The sequence below is a fragment of the Dermacentor silvarum genome, chromosome 7 (assembly GCF_013339745.2).
Source record: "Dermacentor silvarum isolate Dsil-2018 chromosome 7, BIME_Dsil_1.4, whole genome shotgun sequence".
NCBI lineage: Eukaryota > Metazoa > Arthropoda > Arachnida > Ixodida > Ixodidae > Dermacentor > Dermacentor silvarum.
In genome coordinates this window covers 19,659,541-19,680,016 of record NC_051160.1, presented here as the reverse complement: position 1 = coordinate 19,680,016, position 20,476 = coordinate 19,659,541, and the positions used below count along the sequence as shown (strand labels likewise).

The 20,476-nt window shown below is 47.3% G+C and overlaps 1 protein-coding gene across 1 annotated transcript; it reads left to right on the top strand.

Annotated features, from left to right (window-relative positions):
- Positions 1 to 1,270: 1,270 nt before the first annotated feature.
- On the top strand, positions 1,271 to 18,235 carry LOC125946842 (uncharacterized). The gene is made up of 7 exons (XM_049670936.1): positions 1,271 to 1,361; positions 3,310 to 3,567; positions 4,868 to 5,096; positions 12,206 to 12,315; positions 13,639 to 13,764; positions 15,745 to 15,990; positions 17,763 to 18,235. Exons 1-7 carry the CDS (start codon positions 1,271 to 1,273, stop codon positions 18,173 to 18,175), a joined length of 1,473 nt encoding a protein of 490 aa, XP_049526893.1. The 3' UTR covers positions 18,176 to 18,235.
- Positions 18,236 to 20,476: the final 2,241 nt, after the last annotated feature.

Below are 20,476 nucleotides of genomic sequence, written 5' to 3'. Positions count from 1 at the left end.
AAGTGCATAAACTATTACGATTCAAGAAGGCTTGTTCTGCGAGTGCCAGTAGGGGCAGAGGACAGGGCGAAATATATTGTGCAGCGTCACTCTACAGCACGATGCATCGTGAACAGCGGCTTGGTTTGCGCGCAAAACTAAAACATGGATTCCAATAATGCTAATTTCTTGCAGGCGCATCGTAAAAATAACAACGCACGCAGTACTTAAACAACATAATGCGGCTGTCCAGAAACAAAGGAAGCCACTTACGCGACCTGCTTACAATATTCGTAATTCGGTTTTTGCAGACTCACTCATTTACGGCCCTGAACGCCTGGGACACCAGACAATGTTGTGAGTCACTCGTATCTTCTTCGCGCTTGTCTCTTCTCGCAACGAACGACTGGAAGGGCTGCATGGCCTTGCGTAGATAAAAATTATAGAGTAACAAGTTTTAGCTTGTCCGTTAACTTCTTATCGTGTACAAGTTACGGATCTACCGGAGCCGTCAACGCCAGCTGCAAAACTGTGACCTCTGTGTCCAGCTATAGAGGCGTCTGAAAAATCTCCTTCGCGTCGCGCGTCGAAGGAGAATCATTAAACGATTTTATCGCCCCTGGAATTTATGCGGAACCTCACGGCGACAACGACGGCGACGGCAGAAATTCGCTTTAGAGGACCGCACGCGATTATGTCGCTAGACAAACGCTTTGCAGAAATAGTCGGGTGGAATATGGCAAGTCACTGCAGTAATAGTTATTGTGTGTTCTCTGGTTATAAACTCTCTGCGTCACCAGATGTCGTTACACCAGCTCTGTTCGTGCTCTATAGATATACGCCTTGCACGGTTAACGCGATATTCCGCAAACGCTAATACGCTTACCGCCAAGCCAGAACTCTGTACGGAAGCGCCGTTCGGTTTCACCGTAATTCCAATGCGCGGCGCATCGCGGTATTCACGATCATTACGCTATCAGTTAGTTACATTGCCTAGGTGGCGCAGTGGCGCTCAGTTCGACTGCCTTCCGTTGACCTTCGGTAAACAATACTCCGATTGAGGTAAACTTAGGTTAGACCTAGCATTACGCGACGTGACATTAGGCGAAACCTCGTATTAGCAATATTTGGGGCGTATGAACATCGTTCGGGGGCGCATTGACATTATTTAAGGCAAAGTGTGCTGCATGGTTGCGGATAGAAAAAAAAAAAAAAAACCATGCGAAGTTGCCGTGTTTACAGTGCGCCTATTACACGGCTTCGCCGCAGGATTCGCGAGCACATGAACAGGATGGTCGCCGTGGTGTGCGTCATAATCGTCCTCGTTGTCTTCACCTTGTGTCTGGCCTCCGCGGCACTCGTCGTGGCGGCCTTGCATATACGTGAGTGTAGGTAGAGTGCCTAATTTGATAGTTAGAACGTACGCGTATACCTAAGCACTGGTAGCCGCAACTGGATGCCAACCGCTTTCATTTACATCCGTGACAATTATCGCCGTGGAAACAATTCAGCTCTCCTACGCAGCGCATCGGGGCCAACGCAGCACGACGCCGACCACGACGGAAGTCGAGTCGACGGCGCCGCCGCTGCATAGGAACAAGTCCAGGAGGACATTACGCCCGAGTAAGCTCATCAATTTGTGATTATCGATCATTTAGTGCAGTTTTAATGGCCCGTTAAGTGGGAATATCAAGGCAAGCTGAATATGTGAACGGTGCTTCTGAATTAGCAATATACGGCCGCTGTCGCTCTAAGGCCTCATTCAAACAGCCGTCAAACGTTGCGTCGCGTCACCGTCACAGCGCCGGTTTTCGTCAGGCAAGAGGGTTTCCGAGTTGTTTTCTTCTCAAAAACGGGCCGTCGCCGACGTACGGTGCTCTACGTCTCCGTCGCCAGCCCGGTGACTGATCCCCGCCCATACAAAATGGGCCAATCGGCAATTAAGAAGCCGTCGCTAAATACAGCCATGTATCAGCACATGGATATCGATATTGTGTTGGTAATGTACTTTTCAACAATTTATTCTTAGTTTATGCAAACATTACACCAAAATAAAATTATTTAACAGATTCAGCGCATAATGTAGATTATAGTTCTCTGGGTTTAGGCAAACATGGGACCGGTCAGTCAACACTGTATCAAACCGTGCTGCTGTCGACGTCAACGCCGCCATCGCCTATTCGTACACTGCTCCGTTGCGCCTGCTGTACGGTTTTTTTTTTCTTTTTTTTTTTACGTGACGGTGTAACGCGGCGGAACGTTTAACGGCTGTGTGAATGAGGCCTTAGGCCTGATTCTCTTGAAAACCCGTCCAGACACACAGGAACTACCAGATACACAAGAACGAGACGGCTGGCGACACCGCAGGGAAGTTCCCGCCTTCGCTAGCCCTGACGTCACAAATTCTGACGACGTTCAGTCTGGCATATAGATAACTGTTTTAGCATCCTTTCAGGTCTTTTCGTCTCCTTCCACTCCTCTATCCAAAATTAAATTCATACATGCCCATAAGATTCATACTCTACATGTGTAGGTCAATTAGGCGCGCGTCCATTCACGTTGTAGCGAGCGCACTCCGCAACAACCCTAACGCTATACGGATTCCTGCTACCTATAGATAAGCGGCGCTGACAGGCGAACTGAACGGTTAGCACAGGCAAAGCTCACAGATGGTGGAGGCGTTATCTGTAACTTTAGACCACCACTGGCGCTATGTTGAACAACTCCAACGTATAGACTTTATGTAAAAAGACGAGTTTCAACGCTTCCCTTTCTCCTTCCTCATATACGTCAAGTTGACCATACCATGAGTCCTCGCAGGTAATGGACCGCGAGGGACAATGCGTGCTATTGGAGAAACTTGCAGACAAACTGTATTACACAGACTTGTTGGAAACTCGCTGCTTTGGCTAGTCGGATGCCAATGCTCCTGCTGCAACATCATAATTCCAACGTTCGTGGGAAAGAAGCGAACATGATAACAACAAGACGATCTCACATATGTTTCTTTATATTCACCCGAACATTGTTCTTTTTTCCTTCGTTTTTTTTTTCTACTTTACTTTGTCGACTGTTGCTGACTTACCATTCTTTTAGAGATCAGTTTTCTCCGCTTACGATCCGACCCACTTGTATTTTCTTCTATCGTTTCTGTTTTTGTGCAACCACGCGATGACTTAATTCACCACAAATGGTACCGCGCCTTTTGTATAGAATATTAACATCCCCATGAGTGCAGGACAAAACTGCCCCATTTAATATTTATTTTTTTCTAAAAGCACTAAAGATATCCCATAAGGCCCATGCGTGTTCCTCTCCTCTACATTGCAGGGGCAATGGTCGAGGCGGAAGTGCGCGATGGCGTGATCCGCGACAACCGGTGCGTCGCACCGCGCCTGGTGCACTGCTCGAGCAACCTGACCGCCCTAGTGAAAGACCACGGCTGGTTCTACATGCCTGGTGCCGGTTACCCCGGAGGATGCATCGAGTGGCTGCCCGCTCACTTGTGTGCCGCTCACGAAGGCTTCCCCGCTGGTGGAGGATACCGGTACAACTCCACCGAGGAGTGCAGCTCGCTCTGCGAACGAGGTGAAGCCTCAATCGGGCATTCTTCGGTGTCATGTCATGCTGTGTCAAGCTTTGCGTGACGCGGCGCCTCCTGATATGACGGCATGTCATGCTGTGAATGCACCGCCGGTTCTCGGGTGATCGCCGAAGCTGAGTGTAACATTTTCGGTCAGTCTCCAGAAACGAGGCCATCTGGGAATGTTGGCTGACGATTGCTTCCCGTCTGTCTCGGAATAGTTAATCTGTCCGCATTGAGCAAGAGAGGTATGCTTATCAGTGGTAGGGCATATCCACCTCTCGGTATCCTTAAGCAAGCAATTCTATTTTATCATAGCTTATTCTGAGTCAGTGGCTACATGATAAATTATATCGCTACAGATTGGGACAGGGAACAAGACGCAATGTAATGAGAATTACGAGTCATCATTAGAAACTCTAATCTCCGGCTTCTTGTATTGCAAGCAGATGCTCATGCGCTCGCACAAGGTTCCAGATGTCATAATGGTGGGGCCCGCGGATCTCTTGTTGCAAATGTCTGCAAGTAAAGTCATAGGGCATATTGGCGACCCTCACAGACCTCTCTTTGTAGACGTCTGCAAGACGCCAGAGGTAATGATGGCAAGCTTTAAGACTTCTCGTCAGTAAAATCTACCCTATTATCGCGACGTCCTTTAGGCTGTTATGAGCCCACGGCACCACTAACTACGAACGATTCTCGGAAAGCAGCAATAAGTGTTATGTCCCCCCTCGGCCAAATTTTTGGAGAGCACGTGTCCCACAGACCCGATGGAAAAAAAAAATCGCCGACGATTACGATACTCCCTAATGCGAAATTTGAGCGCAGCTCTATACGTGTTTTCATTTCGCGATATATTGGTTGGCGCGGACAATCTGTCTCGTGCGGCACAGTTGCAAACGGAGCGAAGTGTGGCGCGACTGCCTCGCTAATCGGCAGATCGTGAGAGGCAGCGCCGGGGTGACGCGTGGGCCCGACTCACAGCAGCCGCCGCAGGCAGACCTCCGCTCATGCAGCGCTTTGTTTCCATACAGACGACGCGTGCGCTGCTCTGGCGCCATCTCGTAGCGATTGCAGCCGCAAAGCCCGTCTTGCGCGGCACTACGCTTTTCTTCTCACGCTTTCGCCATACCCTCCTCCTCCGCTTTCCGCCTCGAGCTCTCTTCGCTATCACCGTATTTCCTTTCCCGCTGCGCTCCGCGTTCGCTCGGTTACGAGGTACAACGCCGACGCCGACGTTCACCGCAGGAGCGGGCGCCTAAGAGCTGCTCTCTTAAAATGTCATCGCTGACGTGGGTCATGCAGGGATGCCCCGGAAGGAGTGCACGCAGCCGCTCCCCCTGTCGGCCTTCTACAACTGCACGCACCCTGCGAACCAGGAGCCAGCAGCACTGGTGGTTCTACGATCCCGTCAGCCACGCCTGCCGCGAATGGGAGGACGTGTGCGTCTACAAGTCGTACGCCACCATGGCCGACTGCGTGCACGACTGCTTGCCCGAACCGCCGCGCTCCTGACGGGACACGCTTATGCAACGTGCGCTAGGCGAACGCTGCGAGAATATTATCGTGCGCCTTTACATAAACGCTATACGCCGACTTATTGTGTACCCGACGTTACGTTTCTTCTCCTTGTTTGTGATGTACGAATGAAATAAATTCCGCCGATATCGTCCAGTGTGTCCATGTAAAAACAAGCCTATAGTTTGCAGGTAAAAAAAGAGTAACGAGGAAAAGCAAGCGCGAAATACGGGGAGAAGCTGGCTGCAACATACTCAAAATAAGCCAAGTACTTCTCCCCCCGCCCCCCTTAAAAAAACGCATTTATTTGTGGCACCTGCATAAAGACTGTGTCGCACATTTTTTTTGTTTTTTGTAAGACGGGTGAAATTGATAAAAGAATTGAACTTGCTATCGCGATAGGAAGCCCAGGTCTTTCTTGCGCACGGCGCCACTGACGCAAGGCGCGATAAAGAAATTTGGCAAAAACAGCTCCAATTGAGGGCTACGTAATGCGAAGTATTGTTTAGCAGTAGAAGAGCACTCACGAACAGTGGTAATTTCCAGAAGCGAAACGTACGCCACCGGTTGTGAAGGTGAAAAGTTTAGATTACATTGCATTGTCAGAGATGATTACGCACAATTTTAGAATTTTGCATTACTAGAGTATGTACTTTATAGATATGTACATCATTCCAAAATTATTTATTTATTTCATACATACTGCTAGCCTCGTTAAGGAGGCTGTTGCAGGACATGGGAAAGTACATTGCATTAAAATATTAATGAAAAACTGCTATGCACTTGTTAATATTGCAGCTAACAACAAAACGCAGTTGAGCAGTACAGCAAGAGGGTGTGACCTTGCTGAGTCAGTCCTTAAAGAGTGATACAAGAGAAACAATACAGAAGCTGAAGAACAACGAAAAAGTACATCGAAAGCAACTCAAAACGAAATCGTAGAATATATTTAAAATCACGATACATACGGGCGGCCATATATTTCAAGCATAGGAAGAAAATTGCCAAGGTGAGAAAGTTATATCCTTGGGCAATGAATTCAATCTCTGATTGTCTGTAGAAAGAACGAAAACCTGAATGTGTCAGTGTGGAACCTATATTCAATGAAATGTTCCAGGATGTTCAGTTGTAGTGTTTCGCTGTTCAGAGAAAATACAAACGTGCGGCTGTTTAGTATGTTTGTAGCCCACATTAAGGAGGTCAAATCAGAATTGCATAAATACTCAATGTCCATCGGTTCACTGATTATCGTTTTTGATCCATGTTTTGAGCGGTAACATCACTGGTGGCTCAGCGGTGCATTCACCGGTGAGGGTGGAGCAAGCCGCATGTGCGTCATTGCTGACGTAAATGCGCCCCAGTGGAAGAACCGAGGTGCGCTATCCGAGAGCGGATCCGTGAAGCGATAAGTGTTCGCACACTGTTTCATTGGAGCTGTGCGCTCCAAATGCAGTCGTAGATCACTTTGAGACGCTGTGTTAGACTAAGCAGCCTTCGGGATCGGCCCGCGAAAACAGTCAGATACCTGGCAGGAAAAGTCGGTTTACATTCGAGACAAGAATGTTTCGCATTAAAGTTTGCGTTATCAAGAAGCATATGATGATGATGACGTTTACCGCTGCTAGTGACGATATGAGCATACCCTTTGAAACGGGATGGTGGCACATGCCACCAAGCCCATTCTCTCAAGCTTATTGGTGCATTTAAATAATTGAGTACCTCTAAACACTCAGCTACAGTCTTCATTGCAAAGAGTTCGCTTCAATGCATAATATGTATTTGTGCTTCTCATATTCCAGCAGACTTTTACTTCTCTCCACGGCAGTTAGCTTTGTTACCCCTACTGTTTTCGAAAGCTAACACCTCGATCAAGCGTGCTGCATTCACATTTGCCGCTGCATGCCTACTCTGACATTCTAAATGAATAGGCTGAATGATTGGTTCGTTCGTTCTTTGTTCCTCAGTGAAATGGCGCAAACCACATTAGAGGATCGGTCATGAATCGGGCGGTATGAGTGCTCAAGAAAGAAAACAACAACAGCTTGATGTTAAAATCACATTCTGCGCCCCAGTCGTGCTCAAGATGCCTTGAGTGCCCTGCTGCCGTTAACATTCTATTGAAAGAGATATCCCGGTGGGCAAGAGTGCGTATAATCAAGGAAAGATCAAGGGAATCCACACACTATTCATGAATCCTATTCACCTGAAAAATTTCGCGTACAACTAAGCGTACTTAGACACTCTGGCCTCGCTACGAACAGTAGGCAACTCTCTTTCAATTATAGTATAAAGCTTTCGCCTTCTGATTTTCTGCTCTTTTTTTATCTTCATCTTTTTTTTCTGTTCGATATCGTTCCATATCTGGGTCTTTCCTTCCACTGGCGCCGAAATAATTCCGTGGCGCTGTACTTTGCCAACATCTATAGAGTGATTACACGAGACAAGATTACGCGAACCAGTGAAAACAATAACTATATAGCAAAAGCTTGCACGAGTCGACATCTCAAAGCCACATACGACACACAAAAGGCTTCGGACAAGAGGCGTCATGAGCCAGCGTAGAAAAAGTTTGCAAAACTTGTCATCGCCAGTAAATCTGTCCGCGCTGTAAGCAGTCAGCGACATTGATTACAACGCTACCACTCGCTAGTGAATAGGTGTAATGCGATTTGGTTCAGTGATATTATCCTTTCCATTAAAACTTCATAGATCAAATGAGTGGTTCACTCCACCCCACAAGAACATTTCGTCGCATCGAACGACCAAGAAAAGCGTGACCATGTTCGAATGACTATTTCATTAACAAAAATATATCGAATATCAAGCCCCAATGACCGTACAAGTGAACTTCGGATTTTACCTGCGACAGCACAAAACTGTCTAACCGACTGTATTACGTTGCTGATCAGGAATAGTTAAGGTGTGACACCCGAAACCTCTACTGTGGACATTGCAGCATGCCGTAACGGCGGCCATAATTGCGACCACCAAGGGGTTTCTTTAACAAGCATGTTTCCCATTACAACAGAGTTGTCACGGCCGTGATGCTATACGTCAAACTATTGGTCAGCAACAAATTATGATAACCACTAAACAGTAACGACGGGTGCGAATTTAAGTCAATTACTAACACAAAACTTTGGGCTTAGGGAGTGAGGCAAACTTGTTGAACAAATTCAAATCGTCTGCCCTACTTTTTTTTTTTTCCTTGCCATTATATCCCCCAGCAGGTCACAGGCATAACTCATTAATTTATACAACGCAGAACCGTAAGCAAGACTTCTAACTTTCAAGTAGGGTACCATTTATTGTTCCAAGGAGAATTTAGATGCGAAAAATCGGTGGATGACAATGAAGATATGGCAAAATTTGTGGCAATAGCGAATTTTCTTAACGACGCCGCGATTACGGATACAGACGTTGGTAAAATAATAATTCCCCCCTGAAGGCATCAGCTCTGCATTTTTTTCCTTATTATAATTAAAAACCCTGACAATATTTTTTTCGCTTATGCTGCATGCCACAATTGCAAAGGTAACGGCGGAGAAAAACGCGTGATCGGTGTAAAAGAAGAGGAAGAAGAACTCGCTTGGATCCGTCGAAAGCAGTCAAGGACCCAACATCTCAATTCGCACAATGCCTTCCTGGCGTGAGTATTCGTTCATAATTACCATTTAAATAAGCGCCGACAACAGCGCGCCGAAGTGATATTGTCTTTCCCAAATGAACTGTTCCAGTAAACATAAAGCAGTGGCTATACTATTTCCCACTTATGCCCAATTCTTCTGATTAACCTGAAAGTGCCGTCTAGTTAGCTGTTCATACTCAGGCGGGAACAGCGCTGAAGCTACGGACAAAGTTGAAGTCACATTGAAAACGACACGTTTCTCTCGTTTTATATGTTCCTCCACCTTTTTCGTTGTCCATGGCGCTGTTCCCGCCTGAGAACTTTCTTCTTATAATGTCAGAATGCTCCTGTAGTGTTAGAAATGTATTTTAAGACGGCAACTAAACCTTACAGTGCGAGCATAAGAGAGCTTGCACCAGTGGTGATGACGTAGTTTGTAGTTGGATGTCTGTAACTTCAAAGCTGCATGGATAGGACTAACGCGTATGGTAGTAGAAGTCCTCCTAGAGTTATTGAAGCCAAACTGTCGCTGCCTGACATATAAAAATTCTTGCACCCTTCAGGTTGCTGGGGCGCAATACCGGAAAGCTATTCCAACCTGTTTGTATTTCCTTTCTGCTATTTGACCTCTGCAATTCGTCATAAGTTTGCGGGCCCCACCCACTTTGCCTGTCTGTCACGCGACGTCAAGAAAACTGCGAGAACTCCCAATTAGATACGTCGTGTAGGCACTTATTATGCATGATTAGGCCGAAAAAATATTTTTGATAATTAAAGAAACGGAAGTTCTTTCGCATTCTGTGCCTTTGCGCCATTAGCTCTCCGATGTTAGTGAAAACATTTTCGGGCTGCGCCCACTTCGCCTGTCTTTCACGCGACGCTCCGAAACCGCGAAAACTCGTAACATCAAAGTGACGTGTACGCACTAAAGATGCATTAATATGACCGAGAAAACTGAACAATGTTTTTTAATAGCCGGAGGCTGCCCCGTGTCGAAAGGAATAGAAGATGGCTGCTCGCCGATTGCTCTGGCACTAGCTCCTCGGACTGCCGCCGAGGAGGAGGAGGAGGAATGAACGTTTATTGCTAGAAACAGCGAGAAAGTGTTCTTTCTTCGCCCTAGGTCCCGCCGAGAAAAGAATTTTTTTGCACATATTAAGAATTTTTACCTAGCAGTTATATGTTATCTAGCCCTTTCGACATGTATACGACATCGATCTGATAACTCTTATTCGCTGGGAACCTGTTTTAGTGGCATTTATAACTCGTCCTTGCACGCCGCCAATATTTTTTGACCAGCCACCGCGAGGTAAGCTGGGAGAAAAAGAACCAATCGTAGAAGGGGGCCCTACAGTCCTCACCCCGATTATCTACTCTCACTGCCCTGGCTCGCCCCATCGAAACCCTCTCTACTTCTGCGCGCTCCTCTCCCCTTGTTAGCCAATCAGATAAGAAATACCTGTCAAAATAGGCAATGCTATTCACTTTGACCGCAAACAAAAGTGACCTCCTTTAAAACAAGTAGGGCGTTGGTTTGGGCTGTTAAAGAACGCCGCGGATCACCACCCGACGCGTGCGTCGGCGGTTGCGTAAGTTTGATGCCAAGAGACTGGAATAAAATCAAAATGGAATAGCTTTATGTTACGTATGGCCCCTGGTTTATCTCAGGGTCAGCACCTCATTCTTGAAGCAAAATTTCGAGTATTTGATGAGGTTAAGTTACGTTTTCTTTTTGTCAATTTTCTTGGGGAAAGTAAACGTGACAACACGTGAACTGTAGGAACAGTAAACATACGGCACGAAATTGCATGAAATAAACTTTCATAACTATTGCTTTTAAACGTGTCGAATATTTTGGTGTCCACCGGATGGTCAAAATTATTATGTAGTTTTCAACTACGGCTTCTCTCATTGCTGTTGTAATTTGAGTTCACTGTCATGCACAGAAAAAAAAAATATTACACCCTTGAGAGATAAGGTGTTACCCATTGGTCAAATCAGCACCCTATGGGTGCAAGCATTTTGACTGTGTACGCGCTGCCTCTATTAATGCAGCTGTAAAAGTATGCCGCGAAGTTTGTAAAACTTTGCAACAGAGTCGGAACGCTCAAAATCGACCAGTCAAATGCGCCATTTAATCGGGCATGCCAATTAAGTCACACTGTAAACCGATTTACGGCCTTAGGGATCCTTAAAAGTGCAATACATTGGTCTTTAACTAACACCCTTACACAGTTATAGACAACGAATCTTTAATCGGTGTAAATCGGTTTCCAGTGCACGCTTCAAGAAAGCGAAGGAATTGACACTTGCGTTTTCCCGTATGCAGGCACGATTCTCTACGGCAAGGAACGTCTCGGCTACCAGAACGCCTAGTAAGGAAACGTGATTCTCAGCTGTTATTCAAACATATTGTTACAATATCATAACAGGATACGGCTGTACGCGCATGACTCGCAAAAGACACATGAAGTGAACACTGTGTCAAGCCAAAACTGGCAGTGTTCCCGTACTAGCCTCGAAACGTTTCTAGTTCTTCAGAGTCATGTAACCTCCTAAGACTCCTTGTACAATACCTTGCACACTGCCTTCAACTTTTTTTTTCGACATTCACTCGGAAGGGATTACGCAAAATATTCATTCTGGGTATAAACTACGGTGCATGTGTAGCTGTAAAGAAGTGGTTTTCTCATATTCTTGTCAACAGCTTTCGAGAAATTTGACACTAAATCGATCTAAAACTCTTTATCGTCCCAGTCGTCCGAAAGCAACGCTTGAGGTGTGTTTTGAAATCACTGAGATTGCCTGAAAATACCGGACGCGGCAGCAACATGGCAATGTACTACACGTAGTTCCGGCTTCATATCTGCGTTTAGGCAATGAAATGCAGTTTTTGCCATAACAAACGTGGGAAGATGACGGAAATATTTTTTTTTCGCGTACAGGGAGACGCAGCTTTTGACATTCAACCGTGGTATTTAAATTTTTAAAATAGTTTTTCACCTGCGTAACAGAAAGTAGACAATAAAAACCACATTGAAGAGTGACTAAGTCCCATAGCTGTATTCGAGTCTCAAGAGGGTGACGGTTTCACGTTTACAACTGAACATTTTATTGATTTATTTCTAAGCATAAATAAACGGCGACGCTTTCCAGTACTCGTGTCGCCAAAACGAGAACACGATCAGGAAGTAGCATTTGGCATGTGTTTTTATTTCTCTCTTTATTTTTACTTTTTTATATAACAATTAAAAAATTTTTTTTCGTAAGTTCACGAACCACCCCGCGGATTAGCGCGACTCACGGCCATGACAGCGTGCGCGCGCGTGTGCGTGTGTGTGTGTGTGCGTGCGTGCGTGCGTAATTGTGTATGCTTCGTGCGTTGTGCGTGTGGGGGTGTTTGTGCTACTTCTTTAATTTGGAAGATGCCATTCAACGTTGCCATGACGACATTCTTTAACCCCTCACTCTCTCTCTGTTCTCCCTGCTGGCTACAGCCATGAAGAGCGTTGGATGCGGGTCGCGAGCATCGGGGGCGCCGTCGTCGCTAGCGTCACCCTGATTGTCCTGGTCGCCACCGTGGCCTTTGTGTCCATAGTCTCACCAAGTACTTTCTTTTTTTTTTATGGACGCACCTCACGGAAACGATGAGTACGAGGATCTATATAGTTCGACAACAGATCACTGTACTAGGGACGGTAATGATCATGTTCTACTTTCACTAAATCGTCAGCAGCAACGATCACCGACACCCGCCGTGATGGCGTACTGACTTTGGGGTTGCGATGCTGCTAAGCCAGGAGCCCGGGATCAAACCCTGGCCGCGGCGGCCGCATATCGATGGGGGCGAAATGCAAAAACGCCCGTGTACCGGGCATTGGGCGCACGTCAAAGAACCCCGGGTGGTCAAGGTTATTCCGGATCACCCCACTATACGGCGTGCCTCACAATCATATCGTGGTTTTGGCACGCGTGAAAACCCAGAATTTATTTTTTAATAATCACCGACGTACAGATTCTCAGTCAATTACAGCCCTTAGGCGAGTTGGTTAAACAAAGCGTCGCTTTAAGTCGCTAGCGTGGGCATCAAGCGGTTCTGTCCTTTTTCAACAAGGGCCCATCGAGCTCGACCTAAAACTCTCTTTTTACATGTAAATGTGTCTGTCTTCGTCTGGACTTAAGCGGCGTCTTGTTAAGAAACGCAACACAAACTAGGCCGAAGGCTCACTTTATCTGGCACCTGTGTCACCTGAAAAGACATTACAGCAGCTAGATCCATGTGAATTTGGCAACACACACACACACACACACAGACATCAAACATTCGAGGCTTAAAAAAGGCCATGTTTTCCGCATAGGAGACACCATACTGCGGAAGAAAAATTGAATTGCGACCCGCTTGAGCTGAATACGAGCGTCGAAATACGAAACTATACATTTAACAGCAGGTTTCTCAAGGTGTGCTTATCTAGAACCGATGTTATTCTATTTAAAAGCTTTGTACAACAGCAGTCGTACTCCGCCATTACACGATGGATCCCAGTTTCGGGCCAGCGTCCAAAACAGCTGTTGCTCGTAGACACCACGCGTCGACTACAAACGACAATCGCATGGAACGCATTTATGACGTATTTGTGTCGTCACCCTGGGGCAGCGCGTCCATTTCACGAAGTCCCAAAGCCACGCTGTTACACGGCCTCAAAATGTGCCTTTGTAATCAACGTTTATAACATATTTCTGTCCGGATTCCACCTGCTGTCAAAGCGCAGCGTCATGCGCACAAGATACGCTAGAAATACGCTCCATGTGTTTGCAGCTTCAGTCCACCAGAGTGCGCGAATCAGCCACCGTTTGAGCTCGAGTTGGTTTCGCCACAACTATTCACGCTGATTAGAGATTGATAATAAAGGGTGGAAATACGCATTCCCAGGCCCGCGTCGAGGCGCCAAGCCCAGCGGCAAAGTGGTGGCCAAGATCGTGACAACAGAACTTGTCAGCGAAGCCGACACTCCCGGGGTTCAAGAAGACTACAGCGAGACGCTTGCCACCACAAGACGTGAGCGTGTCTTGCAATCTTTGTCCATGCCGTCAGCGACTTTAGAAAAATCGCAAGAATTATTCCGGGTGTCTAACCTGCGAGTTATCCATCCTCGGGCCTCGACGGCCCATCGAAGCTCTTCGAAAAGGAATTTCTTCTTTCTTGCTGTTATCTTTAATGACGCTAAAAGTGAGAGCTGATATATCCAGATTCTCGACGCGAAGCAACGGTGACAGCAGTGTTTGAGCAATGTGTTACCATCCGGTAGTTACCGGTACCTGCTGCCACTATACTGTATACATGCTTGGAGTTTATTGGGCTTGTCGCTATAGCGTCTGGCGATCTTACCAGACGGCTTCCGAGGGTCACCGTGGCTACGTAACAGCACGATAGCTCCCAGGCTTATTCTCCGTTGATGCACCAGGAGATCACAAATAAGCTTAACGGAACTTTTTAAAATCGCCTATGGCAGGTAGCATGATTCTTATCGTCCAGCTCGGCTATTCGAAGAGGCGGACATTAGTAGCACGAGAAATCGAAACACACATACGACTAATTAACAACAATTGACTAATGAACTTCTGAGTTAATTACTTTACGACGCATGTTACAATTTATGAATTGTAGCCGGCGAGTTTGCAAGACGCATCCACTTGAAATGAATTTACAGGATGACACCAGTTTCGAGATATTTCCCATACTGTGGAACGAAATACATGGACGTTCCAGTTACTTTAGTGCTTCAATGTAAAAACATTTTGGTAAAAAAAGTAAGTGGAACAAAAGTGCATTATTATGGCGAGTTTGATGGCACATATCTCCAAACTGGTGTCATTCTGGAAACTCATTCCAAGTGGATACGCCTGACAAGCTCACCGGCTACAATTCGTAAATACGCAGACCTAAACACGGGTAACAAAATATGATAACCGCCGGTTAATCTTGAAGGAATGGAAAAAGTAAACCAAACGTGCACGTGTGTTAATAGTTTCTCTTAAAATATTAAAGCACATTCGGCAGGACCCATCTTACGATGACGGTCGATGGTAATACGCTTAGCACAGAATCAATATACCGACGCAACGTATTGCCACCATCGACACGAGTTATGCGTGAGGCGTGTGCTGCAGCGAGATTACTCTTTCGCGCTTCTCTGAAAACACTCGGTGCCATCTAGCGCGGACACCGCGAAGCCTACACGTAGCCTCCGAAATGCATGGCGCACCGGTGCGTGCGAACGTCGAGAAACGCGTCATGCGGCAAACGGGTTCCCCTCTCGCGCTACTTTCTGGACACGTGGCGCCATCTCCTGGCGCTGCCGAGAAGTCCGAGACGAGAAGCGTGGCGCGCGCCGATGCCCGCGAAGGCTGATCGTTGTTCTTCCACTTTCCGCGCACTCAGTGGCACGTACTCAGTGACCCAAGTTATTGGTTTCGAGCCCTGTGCCGTGAGCACAGTAGCCCGATGCGCTGCCCATTCGACCACGGACTACCTACCCGCTGACCCGGGTAGGCGAGCATCGAAAACGAGATAGATAGATAGATAGATAGATAGATAGTAGATAGATAGATAGATAGATAGATAGATAGATAGATAGATAGATAGATAGATAGATAGATAGATAGATAGATAGATAGATAGATAGATAGATAGATAGATAGATAGATAGATAGATAGATAGATAGATAGATAGATAGATAGATAGATAGATAGATAGATAGATAGATAGATAGATAGATAGATAGATAGATAGATAGATAGATAGATAGATAGGAGTTGGCCCTCGGGAAGTGCGTGCATGAAGTACACTAAGAATGCTAAAGCATTAATAGTTCGTCACTTCTGCAATTCATTGTTACGAAGTACCGCTAAAGACCTCTCCGCGCACCACAGCGACAAGGTCTACGCTGTTCCACGGTGTCGTTATGTCCGCAACTTCGTTTACACCTGCGGTTCACTGTTAACGAAGTCTTCCTCCTCCGCGCACCGCGGTGACAGGGTCTGCGCTGTACGCGACGGCGCGTCATCGCCGTCGCTGCCGGGCGCCGCACCTCGTAGACTGCTCGGCGGCGGCTTCCCGCAACCTGACCGGTCTGGTGCGCCACCACGCCTGGTTCTTCATGCCGGACGCGAACGTCGCCGGCGGCGGCAGCTGCCTCGAGTGGATCCAGGGACACATGTGCCACGACTACTCGCGAAGCCGCTTCCGCAGCTACAACGCCTGCCGCGAGGCGTGCGAACGCGGTGGGTGCCTCCCTCTCTCCGTAATGCGCGGCTGTCTTTAGGAGAAGCTTTAGAATGTTGTTATACGTTAAAAGGCCTATGGCAACACAATGAGGTTTCGTGATTAGACGTCAGTCTCCATAATCCGAGCAAGATTATGTTTGTCTAGACCAATTAATCACAAAGGACCGACAGAATACAAAATGTCGCATAAAAAGAAGGTGGTCGGTAAAAATATTTATTCTTCTTCTTTCTGGGGTTTTACGTGCCAAAACCAGTTCTGATTATGAGGCACGCCGTACTGGAGGGCCCCGGATTAATTTTGACCACCTGGGATTCTTTAACGTACACTACAACGCAAGCCCACGGGCGTTTTTGCATTTCGCCTCCATCGAAATGCGGCCGCCGCGGCCGGGATTCGATCCCGCGACCTCGTGCTCATCAGCGCAACGCCTTAGCTAACTGAGCCACCGGGGTAAAAAAAAGAGCGAGAGAGAAGAATAAAAAGGTGTTGCAGTGCATACAGCAGGCACTACCATTTCGTGACCAGCAGCTTACCACTATTCTTCAAATATTAAAAAAAAAGCATTGCATTATGCCGGCACCAGCATACTTATGTGGCAGAAACTTAAAGGTTACCAACGGAGTTTGAGAAGAAGCTATAGAAATATGAAAAACAATCATACAACGCGCAACGTCAAGAGACAGGAAGACAAGAAGTTGCATGCTCACGCCTTTAGTGCTGACCCTTCTGGTTTTCTGTAAGCAAACTGGTGAATTTGTGAGCAAAAAGAAAAGTTACGGATTTAGAGAGCAAACGGAGATAGCCGATGATACGGTCACAAAAGATTTAAACTAGGGTAATTTAAAAGACGAAGAGACGGCGGTATAATTAGAGGGCGTACAGATGTCGCTGATGCTGTAGTTGAGGTTAAGAAGAAATATTGATTTGTTTTCATGCTAGGAATATTGATTCGTGGATGAGACATAACCCCAACACGAAGCAATGTTGGGGCTACATGAGCATCGTAGTGCATCGTTCCCAGTTACCTCTGGCCCTCTGAGGTTCTGTGGTGTGAACCTGGTACATTCGGCTGATAGTTTTCGAACGCTCTCTGGCGCCACCCGTTGCATTCGGCCGGTCGGAAACAAGCGCTTGGAACACACTCGGCTGGTTCTTTCAGGGCGCCGCCCTCGAGCTCCAAGTACTCGGAGGCGCTTGCTTTCGACTGGGAAGCGCAACTACAGTGTTCTAGAAGCTTTTCCTCCTCTGACCCCACTACAAAGCCTTCTAGTATACTGTAGCGCAACCGAGATATGGCGGAGTTCCGGTCACGTGGTTCCTACCGCGGCGGCATGAGCGGCGGTAGCGGTGGTGCGTCGGTGCCTGCGCGCCTCGCTTGTTTACAACAGAAGAAACCCAGACGTTGTTTCCTCTTCGGGCTCCTATACTTTCTCTGGCTCCGATTAAGAGTGGTATCCGCATCGTTGCGATCCGAGCAAGAGCGCGGTAGGAAACTGCCGAATGCACCACATATCTTAGCATACTATAATTTTTTATGACGTCTCCGTTGGCTCGCGGCCGCCGCGACCAATACGTACTGTCCAAATACACGCCTTATATGGTAGCGCCCTCTGGATTAAAGTGCGGATCTCAAAGGCTATGCTTTCACTGGTCGAATGTTGCGGAAGTGATTTTGGGAGCCGGAAACACGTCGCAGAGTTCGGCTTTTGGACACCTATTGCCCAGCCCGCGACCATGCTGTAGTCGTAACCGTTCCGTCGTAATGCAGGGATTCCCCGTCTCAAGTGCACGCGGCCGCTGGACCTGCAGTCTGTGTACGACTGCGTACACTCAGACAAGGCTGACGCACCTAGGGCTCCGAGACCGATGAACGCAACAAGACGCGCGGAGACTCCGAGCCACGAGGTACCTCCGACACGCGAGGAGGCATCCAGTAACGCGGAGGAGGCTACGAGATACAAAGAGGCTCCGAGATCCGCGCAGTCTCCCAGCCGCAAGACGGCCACGAAAGCAGGGGTGACTCCGAAACACTCGAAGAAGCCCGACACCAACGCGACGGGCACGGTGTGGCAGTGGTGGTTTTACGACCCGCTGCTTCACGCGTGCCGGAACTGGAAGGACGTGTGCGTGTTCAAGGCGTACGCCACCATGGCGGAGTGCGCGAAAGCGTGCGTTTTTTGATGGACACACTTCAGTGCACACCCTTTTAGTGTGTCAGCCGGGTGATTGCACCTATGATGTTTTAAAGCTGCACAACAATCTACCGACGTGGATAATGAAAACGAAGTTTCCTTGTCCGCTGTGTCACGCAGACGACCCACTGTCAATTTTGCCTATTACCTGACCCGAATTCCTGTTAATAACCTTCAATAGAAGTGTCTCTACATATATACACTTTTTTTTTATGGGCGCCGTCATATTGAGTAGGCAGTGGCGCCACCTATGTGCCAGTCGGTATGCTGGCTTGGGCGATCCGTGTTGTATCACAGGTAGACGCTCGGCGGCACTTTCTGATGGTAGTTCTCGGGATCGCGCTGCTGCGAAGTCGGCATGGCCAAAGTTTCTGCTGGCGTTGAGGCGGATGCAGCACCAAGCACGATGTGCGCGGGCGTGTTTGGGCCTAAAATAACCCTCGGAGATAAGTTGTGTATTTTTGAAAATTCAATTCTCCAATGTGACTTTACTGCAACCTTCTCACTGCAATTTTAAGCTGTGGTTTAGCAGCAATGAGCAGTTACGAAACATACGACGATCCTAACAGAATGGGCAACGTACTGCTGCAGAATAAGCTATGCAGTTTACTTTGACAAGGGTTACAGTTAGGTGTAGATATATTGTGCGACTACCTCGTTTGTCTTTCGAGCTTTCCGTCCACGAATAAAATAGTTTTTGTTATAACACCAGCAGACCGTACAGTGTCAATCACACTTGTCAAGTGGTCGAGCGACCGCCTGCGGTCTGCGCGAGCGTCCGAAACATTGGTGGATGCTGGGTTATAAATATGTTCTACAGGGCGTTTCACGTAACTGAACAAAGGATTTAAAAATTTTTAAAAAGTGGTTAACGGCAGCTGAATGAAACCAGCGACATGTGGTTTGCCGTCATGTAGCGCTCCATATAGTATTTTATATACCGCTTAATTAGTTAACTAATATCAATTATGCAAAATTTTTCATCTTAACTTTGGGGTCAAGTGCATTTTGTTACGTTCTAGAGGGGATTCAGAAACGACCGATCCAATTTTTTTTTTTTTTTCTGTGGCAACATGCTGCGTGGTGTTTTTCTTCGGCGTTTAAGGAAAGCCCGCGAAATGTGAATACAACATGACTGCGCTCATGCGCTATCGTACTGCAGCGCTATCAACCGTGATTAGAGCGAAAGAACCGTGCGCGCGCACCGCGTCAAAATGAGAGGCCGCAGCTCTTGGCGTCGGCTTCACAGTGCGTCAGCACCTTCCACGGCGGCGCGCGGAAAAGACGGGTCGCCGTCTTTGTTGACGCATATTACGCGCACGACTCTTTCTTTCGTGTCGTGTGTGTCCTTCCGCGCGTTTTTGTTAATCTATAGCGCGTTTCTTTTCAACGTACTGAAATAACTTCCACTGTAACGTTAGCCATTTAGCCAAGGTTTGCAATTAGGATACGTCATCTGGCCCCCGTTGAAACACTTTTGAACGTTTCAATTCTAAAAAAAAATAAGAAAAAACACATTGCAATTTTTACTTAGTGTAGTTTGACTGATTGATTCATTCATCGTTCGTTCTCTCGTTCGTTCGTTCGCGCAAGAATACAAAGAAAAAAAGCAGTTGTGTTGTAGGCTGACACAAAGGCACGAATGACTCACTGTATTTAAGAAGTTCTCTTTGATGTTAAGTCCCGTTCGCAGATCACTAAGACAAAATGTGCATTTTGATCAAAGTACATCATGAATAACGGCCGGGCGATGCAACACGTAAATTGGTTCCATTTGGTTCTCACCTAGGTGCAACGTCTACTTTTCTTTTAAGGCCAAAGTCTTAGGTGTCTATGTTGGCGGTACCCTTGGCGGTGACATTGGCGAAACTGCGCCGTGACGAAAAATGGCCGACGCCACGAAGAGTAAAATCACGTCAACAAATGCTCGGATTGACGTCACATTTCTCAGGTAGGCTCCTGTAAAGAAATTCAATTAGTGGCGTTGAAAAGAAAATTTGGCACATTTCGGTCTGGGTGGAAATCGAGCCTCCGGGGCACGTGACGAGCACGCTTCCCTCAAGCCACTGCTGCTCCACGGTTCTGATTTACTAAGGGTGTGCCTCGTGCGTGCCCGATTACACACGCCACGTGGTCAGAGAGGTGCTCGTGCCACTGCTCGCGCCTTCGTCGACTTCTTCCACCGCTGGCTCCAACCCCCCTAATCACGCCAGTGTTCCCCTACAGCCCCTCCCTCTGCAAAGGCGCTGATAGCACTAGCCCACTATCAGCAGGTGCGGCTATTGCGGGG

Excerpts from the sequence above, each read along its gene's own strand:
- LOC125946842 (XM_049670936.1), top strand. The coding sequence starts at position 1,271 with ATGGTCGCCGTGGTGTGCGTCATAATCGTCCTCGTTGTCTTCACCTTG. Across the intron at positions 12,316-13,638 it reads TGTGTCCATAGTCTCACCAA|GCCCGCGTCGAGGCGCCAAG; the intron begins GTACTTTCTTTT and ends ACGCATTCCCAG. Across the intron at positions 15,991-17,762 it reads CCGCGAGGCGTGCGAACGCG|GGATTCCCCGTCTCAAGTGC; the intron begins GTGGGTGCCTCC and ends GTCGTAATGCAG.